The 19,669-nt window shown below is 42.9% G+C and overlaps 1 protein-coding gene and 1 long non-coding RNA gene across 3 annotated transcripts; one reads left to right on the forward strand and one right to left on the reverse strand.

The window, feature by feature from the left end:
- Positions 1–220: 220 nt before the first annotated feature.
- LOC106560495 (uncharacterized) lies at positions 221–6,152 on the forward strand. Of its 2 annotated transcripts, none has more exons than XR_006756950.1 (3): positions 221–2,455; positions 4,352–4,753; positions 4,959–6,152. It is a non-coding gene; the product is annotated as an uncharacterized lncRNA (long non-coding RNA). The 2 variants fall into 2 exon arrangements; XR_001318610.2 differs by having other exon boundaries at positions 1,460–2,455; positions 4,591–4,753.
- Positions 6,153–7,074: 922 nt separating this feature from the next.
- Positions 7,075–19,463, reverse strand: usp1 (ubiquitin specific peptidase 1). The gene is made up of 9 exons (XM_014123456.2): positions 19,197–19,463; positions 18,462–18,680; positions 17,848–17,998; positions 17,625–17,726; positions 11,154–11,323; positions 10,234–10,949; positions 9,710–9,874; positions 9,286–9,487; positions 7,075–9,054 (listed from the first exon to the last, which is right to left on the reverse strand). Exons 2-9 carry the CDS (start codon positions 18,626–18,628, stop codon positions 8,247–8,249), a joined length of 2,481 nt encoding a protein of 826 aa, XP_013978931.2. The 5' UTR covers positions 18,629–18,680; positions 19,197–19,463; the 3' UTR covers positions 7,075–8,246.
- Between the last annotated feature and the right edge of the window lie 206 nt (positions 19,464–19,669).

The following is a 19,669-nucleotide window of genomic DNA, read 5'->3' on the forward strand; positions in this document are numbered from 1 at the left end:
TGCACGATAACGGTGACCACAAACTGTTAGGGCCTACATAAAGCTGTCCCAACAGCAGTGTCCAAACAGCAGTCCCAACATCTTACCACTGCTACACCTGGCTATCAGTGGAGCCTTGTCTGGCAGCAAAACAGTTCATTCAGCCTCATTTACTGCCTTTAAAAAAAAACAGCTGGAATGACTGACTTGCTTAAACAAATGTGGTTTCTAATGACAATTGAGATGTGGCATAAGGGGACGACAAGCGGATAAGAGGCAATCCATAATTTCGATTAAGACAATCAGCGAGCTAGGACGGACAGTCAATATAACTTTGTTTAGCACATTTGAAATGTACCACGACAGAATTCAGAACATGGGCCGTTCTTACAGTGTTCTCCCTGTACACCAAGTCAGAACTGTAGGATAAATAAAGGGGGCATATAAGCAGATAATGAAAGCTCTTACAATATTTGATGATTACATTTCTCTAAAACACATTATAGGCTATATGTGCACCACCAAGTCAGAACAGTAGGCAAAATTAAGAGGGGTAAATAGACCATATTATTAGGGTGAGGCACATGGGCTACTAACATTATACGACACAACATAGTATTACTTTCTTAGCTACAGTATGCATACTACATAATTTATGCAGCAGCATACAATACATGTTTGGACTCACCTTGTGCTGTGCTCACTTCAACAAAAAGGTGGCGTGGCAGTCCTTGGGAAAATTTGGTCATCAAAGTCTGGCATTCTCTGGATTTATGGTGCTTTCAAAACAACTGGGAACTCTGGGGGGGAGGGAAAACAAGGTTGAATCATGATGTCATTGATCTTGAGGTCGTAGCTCTAGAAAGAGGTCGGATTTACAATTCCAAGTTGGATGACCGTTTCCAGTCGGAGCTCGTTTATTCCCGATTTACCAGTTGTCTGAAGTTTTCACCGTTCCGAGTTAAGTTGTTTTGAGCGTGGCACATAACATGCTTCATTGACTGCATGGCCAATGTTCAATGTTTATCATTTTAAACTGGGAAAAGAGAACCTTAATCCCAGATTTGGGACCACACAGCCACTCCACTGAATAGTAGGCTATTGATTGTTTTGCAATGCTTGCAGTTAGCCACTGTCGCTGATTCCTTCCAAACCACTCATTGTTGAATTTGTGATTTCCAACTTGTGTGATGTTTATATCCAATGGCCGATGAGCACCGATACATTTTCATTTCTCTTCATATGACAAGGGTTAAAAAGGGGGCTGGGGCCTCCCGAGTGGCGCAGCGGTCTAAGGCACTGCATCGCTGTGCTAGCTGCGTTACTACAGATCATGGTTCGATATCAGGCTTTGTCGCAGCCAGCCGCAACATGAGGTGTACAATCGTCCGGGTTAGGGGGAGGGTTTGGCTGGCCGGGATGTCCTTGTCCCATCGCGCTCTAGCGACTCCTGTGGCGGGCTGGGCGCAAGCACGCTGACACAGTCGCCAAGTGTACTGTGTTTCCTCCGACACATTGGTGCGGCTGGCTTCCGGGTTAAGCATGCATTGTGTCAAGAAGCAGTGCAGCTTGGCGGGGTTGTGTTTCGGAGGACGCACGGTTCTCGACATTCGCCTCTCCAGAGTTCGTACAGGAGTTGCTGCGATGGGACAAAGATTAACTACCAATTGGATATCACGATATTGGGGAGGAAAAAGGGGGTAAAAAAAAAAGAAATATGGAGTTGCCAGTAGATTGTTGACTTGATTCATGATGATTGCTAGCAAAGATTTTGAAAATATGATATGATCAGTCCAATCAAAGCTACTGTACATATAACGTGATTTAACATTTTATCTGTGGCCAATGACCTCGAGCCTTCTTGGATGGGCACTTCTAATGTACTCTATGGCAGCACCCAAGGGTCTAGAATTTTCTAGCTCTACCCTTAGACTTGATGGTGACGTAGTGTCCCCATGAGTGACAGAACACTGAGCCAAGCATGGCGCAACGCTTGTCCTACCACCACAGAAAGCACTGAGCTAGGCTGAAACACCTGAATTTTGGAGTAGCCTTACTCAAGAAAACAAAAGAAGAGACCATGTTTTTATGCGGCTTTATTAACACGATTTATTTTTTTTACATTGTTTGCAAACTGATATGTGACACGTATTAATGCCAAAATAATATGCAAAAGAGGCTAACTCAAAATATATATATAATTTGTTGGGCTCGAATGACGGGTCCCCACTGCGTTCTATGTTCTCACGTTGGGTTTTCTAAAACGCTAAACGGATGCTGCTCTCATCTGTGATGCAACATCTCCAATGTGTTGGCTACGTGGTTGATCTCAAACACGTGTCATTCAATCATTGGTTAATTTGTGCGGTGTGCAGAAAATGAATACCTAAAGGTTCCACAGTTATAGGTGCAGTAATCTTGATAATAATTTGGGATGAACAATCACATTCGGAGGGAGGACTAAACCATTTAACAGGTTAAGTATTATTAAAAAACGTATTTGAAGACTATCCATAGAACATATTATGGGAAGATTAAGACTGTGTTGGACGAAAATATCACCTCGTAAATTTCGTCATGTGGAACTGTCATACTTGACAGATAATCAATGATTTGCTCAAGTGTATGGTAATGTTGCCTTATGAGGAAGGGGACCGGACAGGGTCTGAGCCACGTTCTGTTGCCAAACGTTTGTTGCAGATAAAAAAGGGGGCATTAATAGATGATTCCTTGTTTTAGATGTTGGAAAGGCATGTTTGTTCTACATAACATATTGATCTGAACGTTCCAAAACGTGTCCTGTTGTACGTGCCACTGTTCTACATTTACTTGGACCAGGGGTGGAAAAAGTACCCAATTGTCATACTTGAGTAAAAGTGAAGATACCGTAATGGAAAATGACTGAAGTGAAAGTCACCCAGTAAAATACTACTTGAGTAAAAGTCTAAGTATTTGGTTTTAGATATACTTAAGTATCAAAAGTTAATGTAATTGCTAAAAGTATTTATACCTAAGAACTTTATACCACTGACCTGGACGCTGTGCACACCTGAACATGTTGTTGCTTTGTCATTAAAGGGTATTGTGTGTTGATTTATGAAGGGGAAAAAACTATTTCATCCATTTTAGAATAAGGCTGTAACCATGGTTGGGGAGTAACGAATTAACATGTAATCCGTTACATGTAAGGGATTACAAAAAACGAACTAATCCGTTACATTATCAGCAAAAATATTGTAATCAGATGACCGATAATTTTGAAAAACAAACTAGATGATTAATTACTTCGAGGATTACTTTTACATTCAGAAAGGATGTTTGCGAAAAAAAATCTTTGACAATTCTCTCTTTTTTCAATGACATTCAAATCGTCATTTTTAAGTGTATTCCACTTGAGCGAGTCTGACCACAAATTAGAGGCAATATGATGACACACCAAATGTGCTTGATGGAAGGCGGGAAAAGAGCAGGAATAGGTTTTTGTAGGCTCCAGTCCAAGCTATGTCTTCCAGTGGTGCGACTGCTGGCGGCATCCAAAGATTATCCAACTTGAATAAACGCTTGGAGGGAAGGATGACAGTAGTGGTGATACGGAACTACATTTTTTTTTATATACATATATTTTTTATTAACCTTTATTTAACGAGGCAAGTCAGTTAATAACAAATTATTATTTACAATGACGGCCTACCAGGGAACATGAACTGCCTTGTTCATGGGTTGAAAGACAGATTTTAACTTGTCAGCTCGGGTATTTGATCCAGCAACTTTTCGGTTACTGGCCCAACGCTCTAACCACTAGGCTACCTGCCGCCCCAAAGCACTGCTACATAACCGCTACATAACGTTAGCGCATTGATGTGAATCACACTGCTGCTCTCTCATTTAGCTGTTTGCGCCTTACGGGTTGTGGTTTTTGTGGATGGCTGTTCACAAATCTAAATGTGTATTTGAACCCAATAATGGTTGAATTCAAGAAGTTTAAACTGCCTATCAATCATTGTTTTTGAAACCAGTGGACAGCCAGTGAAAAATGCGCTCTTGCAAAAGCTGCATAGTGCAGATCCCAGCCTATGGAATAAAAGTGGGGCTTTTATTGCTCAATCTAATTCATACTGATATTTTTTTTATCCATAGGCCTAATGGACACATGCTCAAACTTTTGATAGGCTTAAAGGGGCAATCTGTAGATGCAACATCTATTTTTGAACTTATAAATTATATAAACAGTACCAGTCAAAAGTTTGGACACACCTACTCATTCAAGGGTTATATCCATGATGTGACAAAGGTGCTCAAAGGGCCAGTGAAGGAATATTTCTGTGCAGTTTTACAAGAAGAAGAGAAAGACTTTAAAGTTATTGTTTTCCAGCCACAGCTCCATGAGCGGTTCGCTTCTGCAGAGCAAAGGAAGTTGTGTATGAAGTGTCGCATACCCAGAGGCCCATGGTGGACGGACATCTAATCATCCCCTAGAAACGTTATTTAGAAAATCAGACAAAGAAAGGAAGGCCAAATCAAAGGAAAGGACCATTTCAAAATGATAAAGAACCATGTTGAGCAATGCATGTTATGTTGATTGTATTTATTGTACATGGCATGTTTTCACAGGACTCCCGTGGAATTGAAAAAGGTGACGCTTCAGAAAGCCAAGAACGGAAATGGCAAGACTGAGATCAAGTTTACAGACAAGTCCACAATTTCTGTCATCAAACATTTACCCTATAGTCAACGAGGATCCCTGGCTGACCTTCAAGAAACCAAGGGAAAGAAGGTGATGAACGTTTCAATTTAACAATGCAACATGATCATTTGACAATTGATAGTTCAGTACAATGAGATACTTAATATACTTGAGGCTTTAGAATATGTGAATGATACCCACTGTGACTGAAAGTAAATGTTACTGGTTTATCACCCATGTCTGTATTTTCTCTCTCCTTTTGGGTAAGAGTATTTGTATTTTTTCTCCTTTATAGGTGAACGTTACTGTTCTTGTGATCCGGAAGCTGAATGAGAGCCAAGGTAAAACACGAGCTGGGCACAGACATGCGAAAGGTGGAGTATAGTGTTGCTGATTTGAACGCACTTGCTGAGCTAACCGTGTGGAAACCGAAGATGGTTGAAGAGGGGCAATGGTACAGAATCACCAACGTCTCTGCTGGTCAGTTTTGGGGCAGGATCACACTGGGTACAACACCATCCAGTGTAATTTAGTGTGGCTAATCATAGATGTGAGAAGTTTAAGGGGAAAATCTGTGGAGCCAGTTTGTCCCAAATGGGAAGGAAAACCAGTGGAATGATCTTCATAGACAAGACAGACAATATTCTGAAGGTAGATGACGCTGCCATCAGGAGTGCTCTAAATGGAAAATGTATTGAGAGTATGTCTACAGCTGGAGACAGCGCTAAATGAAGTACTGGTCGAAGTCACAGTGCTTGATAAACTTGTATCAATTACCCCTCTACCAGTCTAATCAATTTTTGTTTTTCTCACCCAGTCACACACAATAGCCCATAATGACCAAGTGAAAACATGTTTTTAGAAATGTTTGCAAATGTATTGAAAATGAAATGCAGAAACATCTAATAAGTGTTCACACCCCTGAGTTAATACATGTTAGAATCACCTTTGGCAGTGATTACAGCTGTGAGACTTTCTGAATATGTCTAAGAGCTTTCCACATCTGGATTGTACAATATTTCCGCATTATTCTTTTTTTAAATTCTTCAAGCTCTTAAGTGTTGATATTTTCTAGTCTTGCCATAGATGTTCAAGCTGATTTAAGTCAAAACTGTAACTTGGCCATTCAGGAACATTCAATGAAATCTTGGTAAGCAACTGGCCTTGTGTTTCAGGTTATTGTCCTGCTGAAAGGTTCATTTGTCTCCCAGTATCTGTTGGAAAGCACACTGAACCAGGTTTTCCTCTAGAATTTTCCTTGTGCTTAGCTCTATTTCGTTTTATTTTTATCAAACTCCTCAGTCCTTGCCGAGGACAAGCATACCCATAACATGATGCAGCCATTGACCAAACATTTTGTATTTATGTTATACATTTTATATAATATAAAAATCTGGACTTTATTTTATTTATTTTAGTTGTAGCCTAGACTAACAAACTGATTGTATTTTACAGTTGATATAGGAATACATTTGTTTATGTATCAATACATTGACCCAGCATTCCTTGTCTTTTCAGTTGTTTCTGACCAGTCAACTTAGGTCAGCTATGGAGTCCTTTGGGAAACGCAGATAACGAACCATTTATAAATAAATGAGTTGGGCTCCCGAAAGGACTGATCTCTATAATATATAAACTTTAGGAAATCTCCTATTCTGAGCTAGCTATTAAAATAGTATGAACATACCTTTAACGGCAACAGAATGTGGAAAAATATCACATTGGCATCCCGTAATCCAAATTATACATTTAAAATTTGACTATTTAACACCAAGGAAACGTTTAATGAAATTGTCCCCAACTCCCAATTGTTCACTGTCCCCTAAAATCAGGTAGGCACATTCCTTCATATGACGTGGGAGTACCCTACAGTTAAATGCTTTGATTAGTTGGCAGGCAGCATTTCTGCAAAAAAAGTTGGCTCCTACTTAGATGGCAATCACCTCTCTCTCCCAATTCGCCAGTGGATAAAGTTACTATTAAAAGTTAGAACCAAATTATCGACAGCGATGAATGGTGCTAGTCAAGGAACAAGTGAGGCCTGGACAAACATATTAGACAAAATATATTTGAAATTAATAAAAATCCCCCCTCCCCCAAAAAAGATGCCAAGTAAACAGAGCAGTAATACATGAAATGTATAAATAAACCATTGTGGTCTGTTAAACTAGCCATGGTGACATTTGACAATCACCTTGTAGATTGGTAAATATCAATTAAGTAACATTTGGAAATGCGCACAAGTGCTTTGCATATGCTGGTGTTTTATTACATGTAGAAGAGAATCTACAAATTATAGCAGGAGGGAATTATTCACATTAAAAAGTAACTTACTCTACTTTCCTGGTTTCAAACCCAAACCATTTATTTTAAATCTATTCACAGCAGGGAAAGGATGAATAGAAAGTCAGTTTTACATGAAAGTTCAAACTTTATTGCTTGTATAGTACTTTATCATTCTAGGTATGCTCTTTCATAGGGCCAGTAAGTCAGACAGTATGGCCACAGACCTTCACTGGAATGAGGTACTGCCATTGAACAGAACTGCACAACTTCAGGAGAAAACCAACTGAGGAAAAAGCCAAGAATAGGGCCTCTATTCAATCTAAAGCTGAAACGTTAGATTCCGCGATATACATTTAAAGGTAATTTCCCCATTGAGCCGACATCCGCAGCATCTACCGTGAATGCAGTCTCCACTAAAGCAGGAACATTGCCTTTAAATTACGCTATAAAGCTGAACTTCTGCGATACGGACTGAATAGAGCCCTAGGGTAGACAATCCCTGAAGCCAAAACAGTCTTCTTCCCCTCTATACATATCAAATCTGAGACTAACAGCTATGCAATGTTGTACTAGCATTTTGTAAAGTGATTGTCTATCTTATTGGCTAGGTATTTAAATCACTGCTTTCATTCACTTATAAAACCTTGTACAAAATTATAGCAACCAAGAGAAGTCATTTATTTTTCTTCACGTGCAAAAGTTCTTCCACCAAGAACCAGACCAAGATGGCCAGTTTATCTGAATCTAACTGAACTTAAACATTATGGACAAAACTAGTCCTCTTATTTCTGACAGACCAACAGTATGAACATTAATCAACAGACATTTCTCTCCTGCACAGAAGGCATGAAGCCGGAACAGGATAAAGATGTACAAGAATAAAAATGTGCTCTTTATAAAAAAATAATCTGAAACCCCAAAAAAATAGTGTCAGGGAGAAACATTGTACTTTCCATTCAGACCACTTCCAACAAGAGGGCAGGAAAATCAAAGGACAGGTTGCTTGATGTCATAAGTGCCAAGGTGCATTTTTGTTATATTCCCAGCACACAAAAAAAAAGAAACTGAATATTAAACATTTTATGTTTTATAACATTCATTTAATATTAAACAGGTTATAAACAGTGACAGGAGTATCAAACCCAGCAAGCCAACCAGACTGAATCTCAAGTTGACTCGTTCTCAAAACCTCAGATCTTTTCCAATGCTCTCGACACTTCCCTATGACATTTGAGAAAGAGGTAAGGAGAGAGGAATCAAGGAAAATACTTAATTCACCCACAAACATACAGAAGTTTCAGACCCTCCTATAGAACAGAAGATATGGGGTAGATGTGGAGCAGGTTTCTGGAGAACAGGCTCTCAGAAAGTCCTCCTCCTCAAAGAGACGCACCTCAGAGTCGTCAAACAGCATCCACTTCCCTTCATACTGCAGCAGGCTGCTTAGGGCCTGCTCCGTAGCCACCCCAACCCCCTCACACCCAGCCACAGAGGCCTCCTCGCCCCCCTCACCAGGCTCCTTCTTAACCCCTCCACTACCGCTGTGTCCCGGGGCACTGGAGGTCCGTCTGGATGATCTAGTGGCGTGGCTCTCTACCCCAGTACAGGCAGCTTTGTCTGAGTTGGTTGTCTGCTTGTTGCCCCCTAGGTCATAGCTGGACAGGCTCCTCTGACCCCCCAGAAGTCCTACCCCGTCTGAAGCCTTCTTGGAGCCCATCTTACTGGTGTTGGTGGAGTTAGCATTCACAGAACCACTCTGTCCTGCCTTACCACGGAGACTGAAGGACACTTCCCCATCGTCATAATCCAGCACCTCTTCTTTGGGTTCCGGACCCGGCACTTTCCCGCCACACTCCTCTTCTCCCTGCTTCTCATCCCCCTCGGGTAGGCGGACCTTGGTGTCCTTAAGGTCCATCATCCTGATGTAAGTGGTGTAGTGTCCGCTGGAGATGGTGACCCCGCTGTGCATGACCACAGCAAACAGCTGGTAGTGCTGCCCTCCGGTAGCAGTGGCTGAGGGGTGCGTGCACCACTCCTCCAGAGAGAGCTTCAGCGGGGTCTGTAGGGGTGTGTTCACCTTTGAGAGGCCGCCGTACGGGTCCATCCTGAACAACAGAGGGAGACAGTTTACACAAGCCGAAGAACGATGGAGGTCCCTGACTTTCCTGAGATCTGCTTACCATGTGCCATTGTATTAATACGGTATTACATTCATGTGTTGTATCTGATTGTGTGGATATTTATGACAGGCTCTTAGGAAACTGTTACTCTCTCTGAGGACAAAGCATCAATCTAGAGTAAAAGCAAAACCCAGCAGATAAACACTGAAGACTCACTCTAACCCGTTGGCTGAGAAGCACTTGAGATGGATAGTGACGACCTCTGGGGTTTTATCAAACAGGAGACTCCTCTCAGCCTCTGTGTAGTGGTGGCAGGTCTCACAGAAGTACTTGTCCTCCCCTACAATCCTCTCCACTGAGGCAAACTGGGAGATGGCCCACTTCAGAGTCTTCAGCACCGGTTTGGGATCAGGGGAGACTGGGGAGTGGAGAGAGAGGGTTGGGGGGAGGAAGTTGGAATATGAGAGGATAGACATTTGTGAGACGGCGTTGTGCTTTGGCTGATCTTTGACAACTTGTTTGAGTGGTGACTGTTCATGTATGTGCAACAATGTACTAATTTGAGTATTGTACAGTCTTGCGCTGCAGAACTAGCCCATTTATACAAGAACACCGAGTGTGTACACACAACTCTAATTACCCTCTGAGCTGCTGTCTGGGCTGCAGGGTTCTTCCTCCTGCACTGGGACACTGATGTCCTGGAAGTCTTCTCTCCTCTCGGTGTAACACTCACACTCCAGACAGCGCGTCCTCAACACCAGACAGCCCTGGAACAGATGCTCCATCAAGTCCACACCCAGGCACTCTGGACAGGAGAGAGCAGAGTCAGCGTTCAACATAATAATAAACAAAACTATTAGATTGTTTTTTATTTAACTATGCAAGTCAGTTAAGAACAAATTCTTATTTACAATGACGGCCTACACCGGGCAAACCCCAACGACACTGCCAATTGTGCGCCGCCCTATGGGACTCCCAATCACCTCCAGTTGTGATAGTCTAGAATCGAACCAGGGTCTGTAGTGACACCTCTAGCACTGAGATGCTGTACCACTCGGGAGCCCCAAATGGCTAAAGCAAGGGTACAAATCCTATGTGACAGACAGGACATGATCGATGACCAAGTATGTTTCCAACGGCATGATTCTACAAGTATAAACTCACCTTCACTTTTAGCTTTCTCCTCCTCCGGCACTTCCGTTACCTTCTCCTGAGGGTTCTTCCCGTGTTCCCCACCATCATTCTCCTGAGGTTGGCTAGGACCCGCCTCCTCCTGGTCAGGTTTGGCTGTCTCGGTCTTCCCTCCTGTGTGGCAGCTGATCCGTCCCATGCTCATGAACTTAGAGAAGATACTGGGCTGCTTCCCCGAGGGCCTCAGCCAGCTCAATTTGGGCCTCTTCTTCCTCTTAACCTCCGCCTCTTTAGGGGCCACCTCCACCTCTCCTTTCCCCCCCACATCACTTTTCTCCCCCTCTTCTTCACCTTTGTATTTCGGTGCTACAGTGATGCCACCGGTAGACTTCCTCTTGGAGCGGGTGAGGGGTTTGCCATCGTCGGCTACAACAGCAGCAGCATTCTTGGACTTGACGGATTTGGGCTTCTTCTTGGCGTTGCCTGCCTCTGTATCACTCTTCCTCTTACCACTGGTTTGGCCATCATCATCAAGTGATGTTTCTGAAGTTTGGGCCTGCTCCTCTGTTGAAGCCCCGTTGGTGCCCACAGGGGCAGAACTGCCTGGCTTGACCTCTATGACATCGTCCTGGTCACCCTCCTGTTCCTTCCTGATGGTCTCAGAGGCCTCCTGGATGTATCCCAGGATGCACTGCAGCACCTCCTGGGCATCGTGCTGTAGGTAGCCTTCGTACATGGGGTTCAGCTGTCTGTAAACACACAACCATCAGTCAGTCAAATACAATACCAAACATCTTGTTCAAGGACGGTGAAACCCTGATTTGAGGAAGCTTGCTGTAAAGCTAAAATCCTGGTTTCTGTATCATCCCACCACCTATAAACTTCCATAATATTCTGCCTAATGAATGTGACCCAGTATTGCAGGGCCTTGCTGTAGTGCTGTGGGGTCTGACCTGAGTGTGTTTAGTAGTTTGCGTGGAGGTGTGGCCAGCTCCCCGTCACTGTACTTGTCAGGGTTGTGCAGGTAGCTGGACTGGAGCTGCTCTACCGAGGTGATCAGACTGTGGAAACTACCCAGCAGTTCCATGTGCACCGGCACCGCCTCCTCTGGACCCTCCGTCTGCTGAGGGAGAAAGAGGGATTCCTGTTATTATAGTATTCATATGGTCTACGTTCAACAGATTAACATGCTACTTATTATAGGCAGCATTGATGACAGTGTAACTGAAGCATATGTTGACTGAGGTCTTAAGAAATGCATCACTATATTGGAAACATCATCATAGGGAATCTAAAGTCTTGCCGGATAATAATAACCAGACACTGTTTACGAAACGCACCTTTATTGAGATGTGTGCGCTGGTATAAATGTATGCATGATTGTGACTTTAATAATCTGGATTATAATTTGTGCATTGTAATGTTAATTGAGTATCCTGATGTGAATGATTCTCATAGGACTACCCATCATGCAATGGCCAATCTAAAACAGTCATTTGTCTGTTTTAGGTAGTGGTGGGGAGTCTACTCCCATTTCTGGATATCAAGAATCGACTCCTAATATTCAGTATTTTTCAAAGGGGTAAACTAGTTGGCATAGGCTACTTCCGAGAACAAACTCTTGCATCTTTCACAGCAAAGAGAGAGCAGGCTGACGAGAGAGGGCACAGCCAGGCAGGCATGTCGGCCTCGAAGCAGACCTTCATAACCCTGCAGGCATAGGCTATTACAATGCTGTATCTAGGCAATTTTTGGGCTTGCAATGTCTTGCGCAACTTCACTAAAGTAGGCGCTATCAATGAGTAGGATGAGCTATTCTACACGCAACAGACTGAAGACCAAACACACACTTTTTTCAAAACAAAGAAAGCAGGCGAGCCAGTGAGGGACAGGATCGAGACTGTTGGAACCGTGCGCATAGGCTTGGTAATCTTGGTAATCTGTATCTCGCAATGTCTTGTAAAGTCATCAAAAGTATGTATGTACGGTTATCAATGAGTATGGCTAAGCTTTTCTTCAAAGTGCCAGTGAATTGTAGTTGAACATCGTCAAATGCATCAGTTTAATTATCCTTAAATGTGCAATAAAAATGGTCTATAGTTTATATAATGAAAGCCTGTTTGGCTGTTGATGTCATCGGTCAGGGCTCTCCCAACCCTGTTCCTGGAGAGCTACCTTCCTGAAGGTTTTTCACTCCAACCCCAGTTGTAATTAACCAGATTCATCTTAACATCCAGCTAATTATTGAATCAGATGTGCTAGATTAGGGTTAGTCTGAAAACCTACAAGATGGTAGCTCTCCACAAACAGGTTCGGAGAGCCCTGTCCTTGGCAATAGATTACAAAGCAGGGCATCCCTGCTAAACTTTGTGGAAAGGGCAAGTTCACGATCTCATCCATAAAAGGCATCTCAAGTGCAAATACAAGACAAGATTCTCTGGTCTGATGAAACCAAGATTGAACTCTTTGGCCTGAATGCCAAGCGTCATGTCTTGTTGGAAACCTGGCACCATCCCTACGGTGAAGCATAGTGGTGGCAGCATCCTGCTGTGGGGATGTTTCTCAGCAGCAGTGACTGGGAGACTAATCAGGATCGAGGGAAAGATGAACAGAGCAAAGTACAGAGATCCTTGATGAAAACTCAGGACCTCAGACTGGGGCGAAGGTTCACCTTCCAACAGGACAACAACCCTAAGCACACAGCCAAGACAATGAAGGAGTGGCTTTGGGACAAGTCTCTGAATGTCCTTGAGTGGCGCAGCCAGAGACCGAACTTCAACAAACATCTCTGGAGAGACCTGAAAATAGCTGTGCAGCAACTCTCCCCATCCAACCTGACAGAGCTTGAGGATCTGCAGAGAAGAATCTGAGAAACTCTGCTAATACAGGTGTGCCAAGCTTGTAGCATCATACCCAAGAAGACTCAAGGTTGTAATTGCTGTCAAAAGTGCTTCAAAAGTACTGAGTAAAGGGTCTGAATACTTACCTAAATGTGATCTCAGTTCTTTATTTTGAATACATTTGCAAAAATGTCTAAAAACCTGTTTTTGGTTTGTCATTATGGGGTAGTGTGTAGATTGAGGGGAAAACAATTTAATTTTAGAATATGGCTGTAACATAACAAAATGTGTAAACAGTCAAGGGGTCTGAATACTTACCGAATGCATTGTGTGTACGTATATTTACAGTACCAGTCAAATGTTTGGACACAGCTACTCATTCAAGGGTTTTTCTTATGTTCTACATTGTAGAATAATAGTGAAGACATCAAAACAATGAAATAACACATGGACTCATGTAGTAACCAAAAAAAATTGTTAAATCAAAATATATTTTATATTCAAAGTAGCCACCCTTTGCCTTGACGACAGCTTTGCACACTCTTGGCATTCTCTCAACCAGCTTCACCCTGAATGCTTTTCCAATACTCTTGAAGGAGTTCCCACATATGCTTAGCACTTGTTGGCTGCTTTTCCTTCACTCTGCCATCCAGCTAATCCAAAAACATCTCAATTGGGTTGAGGTTGGGTGATTGTGGAGGCCAGTTCATCTGATGCAACACTCCACCATTCTCCTTCTTGGTAAAAAAGCCCTTACGCAGCCTGGAAGTGTGTTGGGTCATTGTTCTGTTGAAAAACAAATGATAGTCCCACTAAGCCCAAAACAGATGGGATGGCGTATCGCTGCAGAATTTTGTGGTAGCCATACTGGTTATGTGCCTTGAATTCTAAATAAATCATAGACAGTGTCACCAGCAAAGCACCCCCACACCACCTCCTCCATGCTTTGCGGTGGGAACCACACATGCAGAGATCATCCGTTCACCTAGTCTGCGTCTCACAAAGACACCGAGGTTGGAACCAAAAATCACGTTTGGACTCAACAGACCAAAGGACAGATTTCCACCGTTCTAATGTCCATTGCTCGTGTTTCTTGGCCCAAGCAAGACTCTTCTTATTATTGGGGTCCTTTAGTAGTGGTTTCTTTGCAGAAATTCAACCATGAAGGCCTGATTCACACAGTCTCATCTGAACAGTTGATGTTGAGATGTGTCTGTTACTTCAACTCTGAAGCATTTATTTGGGCTGCAATTTCTGAGGCTGGTAATTCTAATGAACTTATCCTCTGCAGCAGAGGTAACTCTGGGTCTTCCTTTCCTGTGGCGGTCCTCATGAGAGCCAGTTTCATCATAGTGCTTGATGGTTTTTGCGACTGCACTTAAAAGAAACTTTCAAAGTTCTTGAAATGTTCAGATTAAGACATGAAGGTCAGTCAAAGTAATGATGGGCTGTCGTTTCTCTTTGCTTATTTGAGCTGTTTTTGCCATAATATGGACTTTGTCTTTCACCAAATAGGGCTGTCTTCTGTATACCACTCCTACCTTGTCAGAACACAACTGATTGGCTCAAACACATTAAGAAGGAAAGAAATTGCACAGATTAACAAGGCACACCTGTTAATTGAAATGTATTCCAGGTAACTACCTCACAAAACTGGTTGAGAGAATGCCAAGTGTGCAAAGCTGTCATCAAGGCAAAGAGTGGCTACTTTTTCCAGATGTATCCCAGTTTCAACTGTACTGGGTAGATTTCAGGCAGCGTGTATGGCGTTGTGTGGGCGAGCAGTTTGGGGCACTGTTCACAACGTTAACATCAGCATAGTGGCGGTGGGCTTATGGTATAGGCAGGCATAAGCTAAGGAGACCGAACACAATTGCATTTTATCGATGGTAATCTGAACACACAGAGAAACTGTGACGAGATCCAGAGGCCCATTGTTGTGCCATTTGTCCCCCGCCATCACCTCGTGACAGCATGACAATACGGGGCCCCATGTCGCAAGGATCTGTACAATTCCTGGAAGCTGAAAATGTCCCAGCTCTTTCATGGCCTGCATACTCAGACATGTCACCCATCGAACATGCGATGCTCTACAGCGTGTACAATGGCAACAGCCATTGAAGAGGAGTGGGACAACATTCGACAATCAAAAGCCTGATGAACTCTATGCGAAGGAGAAGTGTCACGCTGCATGAGATAAATGGTGGTCACCAGATACTTACTGGCTTTCTGATTCACGCCCTTACCTTTTTTTAAGTTACAGTACCTGTGACCAACATATGCATATCTGTATTCCCAGTCATGTGAAATCCATAGATTAGGGCCGTTGAAATTGTTGCATGTTGCGTTTATTCTTGGTCAGTTTAAGTAAGTGGCTGAATTAATAAGGTGACAGGGTATCATATTCTGTTAGCTTTTTGCCATGTTTGAGAAGTCAAAGCCCTTTGGATGAGTTATGTACAGCTGCCACTGCTCCACTTTATATGCAAAAGTATGTGGACACCCCTTCAATTTAGTGGATTTGGCCATTTCAGCCACACCCATTGCTGACAGGTGTACAAAATCGAACACACAGCCATGCAATCTCCATAGACAAACATTGGCAGTAGAATGAGCTTACTGAAGAACTGTGGTACAATCATAGGGTGCCACCTTTCCAACAAGTCAGTTTGTCAAATTTCTGCCCCGCTAGAGTTTCCACAGGTCAACTTTAAGTACTGTTATTGTGAAGTGGAAATGTCTTGTAACAACGGCTCAGCCATGAAGTGGTAGACCACACAAGCTCACAGAACGGGACAGCCGAGTGCTGAGGCGCATAGCGTGTACAAATTGTCCTCGGTTGCAACACTCACTACAGTTTTAAACTGCCCCTGGAAGCAACGTCAGCGCAATAACTGTTTGTCGGGAGCTCCATGAAATGGGTTTCCATGGCCGAGCAGCCGCACACAAGCTTAAAATCACCATGCGCAATGCCAAGTGTCGACTGGAGTGGTGTAAAGCTCGGCGCCATTGGACTCTGGAGCAGTGGAAACGTGTTCTCTGGAGTGATGAATCATCCTTCATCATCTGGCAGTCTGAGGAACGTATCTCGGTTTGGCGGATGCCAGGAGAATGCTACCTGCCCCAATACATAGTGCCAACTGTCAAATTTGGTAGAGGAGGAATAATGGTCTGGGGCTGTTAAGTCCCCGCAGCAATGTACCAACATCAAGTGCAAAGCCTTCCCAGAAGAGTGGAGGCTGTTATAGCAGCAAAAGGGGGGACCAACGCCATATTAATGCCCAAGACTTTGGAATGAGATGTTCAACAAGCAGGTGTCCACATACTTTTGGCCATGTAGTGTATCTGGACTTCCTTGCGTTTTTCTCTCCTCTCTGTTCTCGGCCCGTCTGCTCCTTCCCCCTCTTCTCCGAGCAGAGCAGGCAGGCACGTTGCCCTAGCGACTCAACACAGACAGTGTACACATGCTGCTCCAGAGCTAGTACTATCCTTCCTTCAAACAAGCAAGCGTCAAAACTTTGTTCATTTGCACTGTCTCGTTCACATTTGCTTGTAAATGTACAAACTCACCAAAAATGTATAACTTTGAGCTGGATTGGCTATTTTTGCAATTTGTTTATTTTCATTTTGCCCCCCCTTAGCATATTTAGCTAGCTGCCTCCATGGAAATACGCTGTTACTTGTGCTAATTTTATAATAATTCTGGTAATAGATGCCCAATGGGCATTTTTGCAGGTTTTTTTGGCACCCCCTTGTGTATTAAGCCGGTAACACAGTAAATCCTGGGATGAGAGAAGGCCTGTATGAACATCTAGATACTGCCCAACTGTAGTATCAGTGGTCTATTATTGTCTAGACACGACATTGAAATGTCTTCATGCCTAGAATCAAAACCTCCTAGCTTCTATCATAAGAGTCAATTAAATTGAAAAAAAAAAAAGAATCCTGTGTGAATCCTCTGGAATAACGCACATGCTTGGATAATAATTACATAACCAACGTCTAGTAATACCTGTCCGAATAGGGCTATAACATGGCAAAAAAAACAGGCTTATCAACGTAGAGTGCACTGCATCATCCCATGGGATCCGTCAAGCCTCCTGCACACTGCAGAAATATCACTGAAATATTTGAGTTCCTACACATCACCATTATTCAAACAAAATAGGCCTTTTATAGGCTAAGTTGATGAGCAAATGGGCAGCATCATGGTCATGTCGGTCTTCTAAAACACGTGTTCCTAGTAGGACTGCAATAATGACATGGTGTATGTACACGTGTCCGTTTCAGCGTGTAGACTCCAAATCCTGGAGTCGCGCACCATTAGTTTTAGGGAGACAGACAAGGAACAGACCAACATGCTGCAAGATTTGAGGCATGATTGAAGTTTGTTTTCTTTTGAACAAGCCAATACAATTCAGTTTGTACTTTGTTGCTCTTTGGCCAGTTTGTTATTTCTGTAAATTCCTCACTTTTAATAAAAGCCTCACCCTGGGCAAGTAAAGTAAAGAACTGCTGTCTCCTCCTCACTGTTAAAATCCAACTGCATGGTCAACCTCACATTGTTGTACATAGCTAACATACCTCATCACTATTAGCAGCCTCTTCCTTTTGCTTGTCCCTTGTTTTGGACAAACTGTAGAGGTTCTTGATGCCATCTCTGAGCCCAGGACAGTAGTACAATACCTGGGTTGGTGATAAAGAAAAGTTTAATTTCTAAACCATTTAGTATGATAATAATTTGCTTACCTAGACAGTTATCAAATGTTGATGGCATGATGCAGCTGTTGAGAATGAGATACCACACCTGTAGAATGCTGTTCAGGTAACAGGTGTTTCCCAGGTTATTGAGCCCAACAAAGGGCACCAGCGTCTCCTCTCCCTTGTCACTGGGGCAGATGGGAGAGGTTGGACACGGGGCAGGTCCAGGCAGTGGGATTGGCACAACCTGGTCACAGCTAGAAAATAATGGATACACATGAAAGGTTCTCAAAACCATATTCCTAAGTACATCTGAGGCAAAATGTAAAATAGTTGCCAATGTCAGTGTGTTGTGAAATCTGTGAATGTATTGTAATGTTTTAAAATTGTACAAATTGCCTTAATTTTGCTGGACCCCAGGAAGGCTAATGGGGATCCATAATAAATACAGTACTTTAAATTGAGTGGGCGGGCAAACAAGACCCTACCTCAGAGGGGATTTACACAAAACGAACAATCGGATAGCTTCGCCCTCATGTGGGTGCTAGCAAGCAGGCTAGGTATCAACAGCCAATCCAGTATTGTCTGGAAGCTTTAGTGAGCTTTGATTGGTCAATAGCGTTGCATTAGAGTATTTGCATTCATATCAGTTTACCCCAACTTCGGTCTCACATTTAACGTACCCCAATTTAACTTACCTCAGTAAAAACTGTCACTCACCTTGTAGGCTCCTCAGGTTCAACTCTGACTGGTTTTGGTTCCTCTACTTGAGGTTCGGAGAAGTCCAAGGCTCGCTTCGTCTCCTTCTTCTGGAAAAACTTCAGAGAGAGTTTGCTCTTTTTGATGGGGCTCCCAAGAGCCGCGGCATCGCCCTGTAGGCCGGGCATCTTCGACCGTATTTAGTAATTGATGATACAGCCAACACAACAGCGCTCCACACTGGCAACAGAGCGAAAGTGAGACTGGGTGAATTTCGCAAGTTTATACTCCCTCTCAGATAGTTAGCGAGCAAAAAGACACGTGAATTACGCTGATACTAACTTGTTTGTTGACTAGATAGACTACAGGACTAGTGGCATCTGCATTCAGTTCATCTAGCTAACTAACGTTAGTTAGCTTACTGATAGCACCAGATGCCATCTGAGATGGCTGATAAATGGGTTGCCTAGCAGGCTAACTTTAAGATAACCAAAAGGCAACAGCTGAGCTGGTTGTCAATAACGTCAAGCTAGCGAAGTAGCTATTTACCAACACATGCCGTTTACAAAATGTGGTAATATGTTATTTCTAAGTTATAATTATCTAACTAACTACCATCCTGTTAGTGTGCCAGCTAGCTAGCCATCTTGCTAAGTACGCAGTGAGTGAGGGGGAAAAGCAACAACACCGGGCGGTTTCAGTTGCTAGCAAAGCCAGTGATAACCAAAATATATCCAACCACTTTAGTTTACTCACCTTACTGAGTCATGTTATACTTTATTTTCGATTTCTGCGATAGCTTATTCAATTTCATAGTATATTTGTATAACCATTTGATAAACCACGCAATGTGCGCAGGACTTGGCGCTTTTTCCAACCGCAAGACCCCAGCGGCACCCCCGCCTGCACGAGATCATTAACATCAATTATAATAATAAAAAAATACAATCATGTTAGAAAAACTGTCATTATTAATTAACAAAAACTACCATCGCTGATTTAAATTTTAGAAAGTGAAAACGAAGTAATGCAACAGGCATTTCTTGAGACATGTCACCGTGGGAGAAACGCGGTCTTGACTAGAAGGGATCCAGCATTTGTCAAAAGTTGTTTTTTTGTGTGCATTTTAGCTAACCCTAACCCTTTTTGTAATCTTAACCAACATATTATAACCTGCTACATTAGTTATCCTAACCTGCTACGAAGAGTCAAATCTGACGTTAATTTGA

Source organism: Salmo salar, chromosome ssa10, assembly GCF_905237065.1.
Source record: "Salmo salar chromosome ssa10, Ssal_v3.1, whole genome shotgun sequence".
Lineage (NCBI taxonomy): Eukaryota > Metazoa > Chordata > Actinopteri > Salmoniformes > Salmonidae > Salmo > Salmo salar.

Coding starts and splice junctions, on each gene's coding strand:
- usp1 (XM_014123456.2), bottom strand. CDS start 18,628: ATGCCCGGCCTACAGGGCGATGCCGCGGCTCTTGGGAGCCCCATCAAA. Junction 17,999..18,461: donor GAACCTGAGGAGCCTACAAG/GTGAGTGACAGT, acceptor ATTATTTTCTAG/CTGTGACCAGGTTGTGCCAA. Junction 17,727..17,847: donor ACCTGAACAGCATTCTACAG/GTGTGGTATCTC, acceptor TCACCAACCCAG/GTATTGTACTACTGTCCTGG.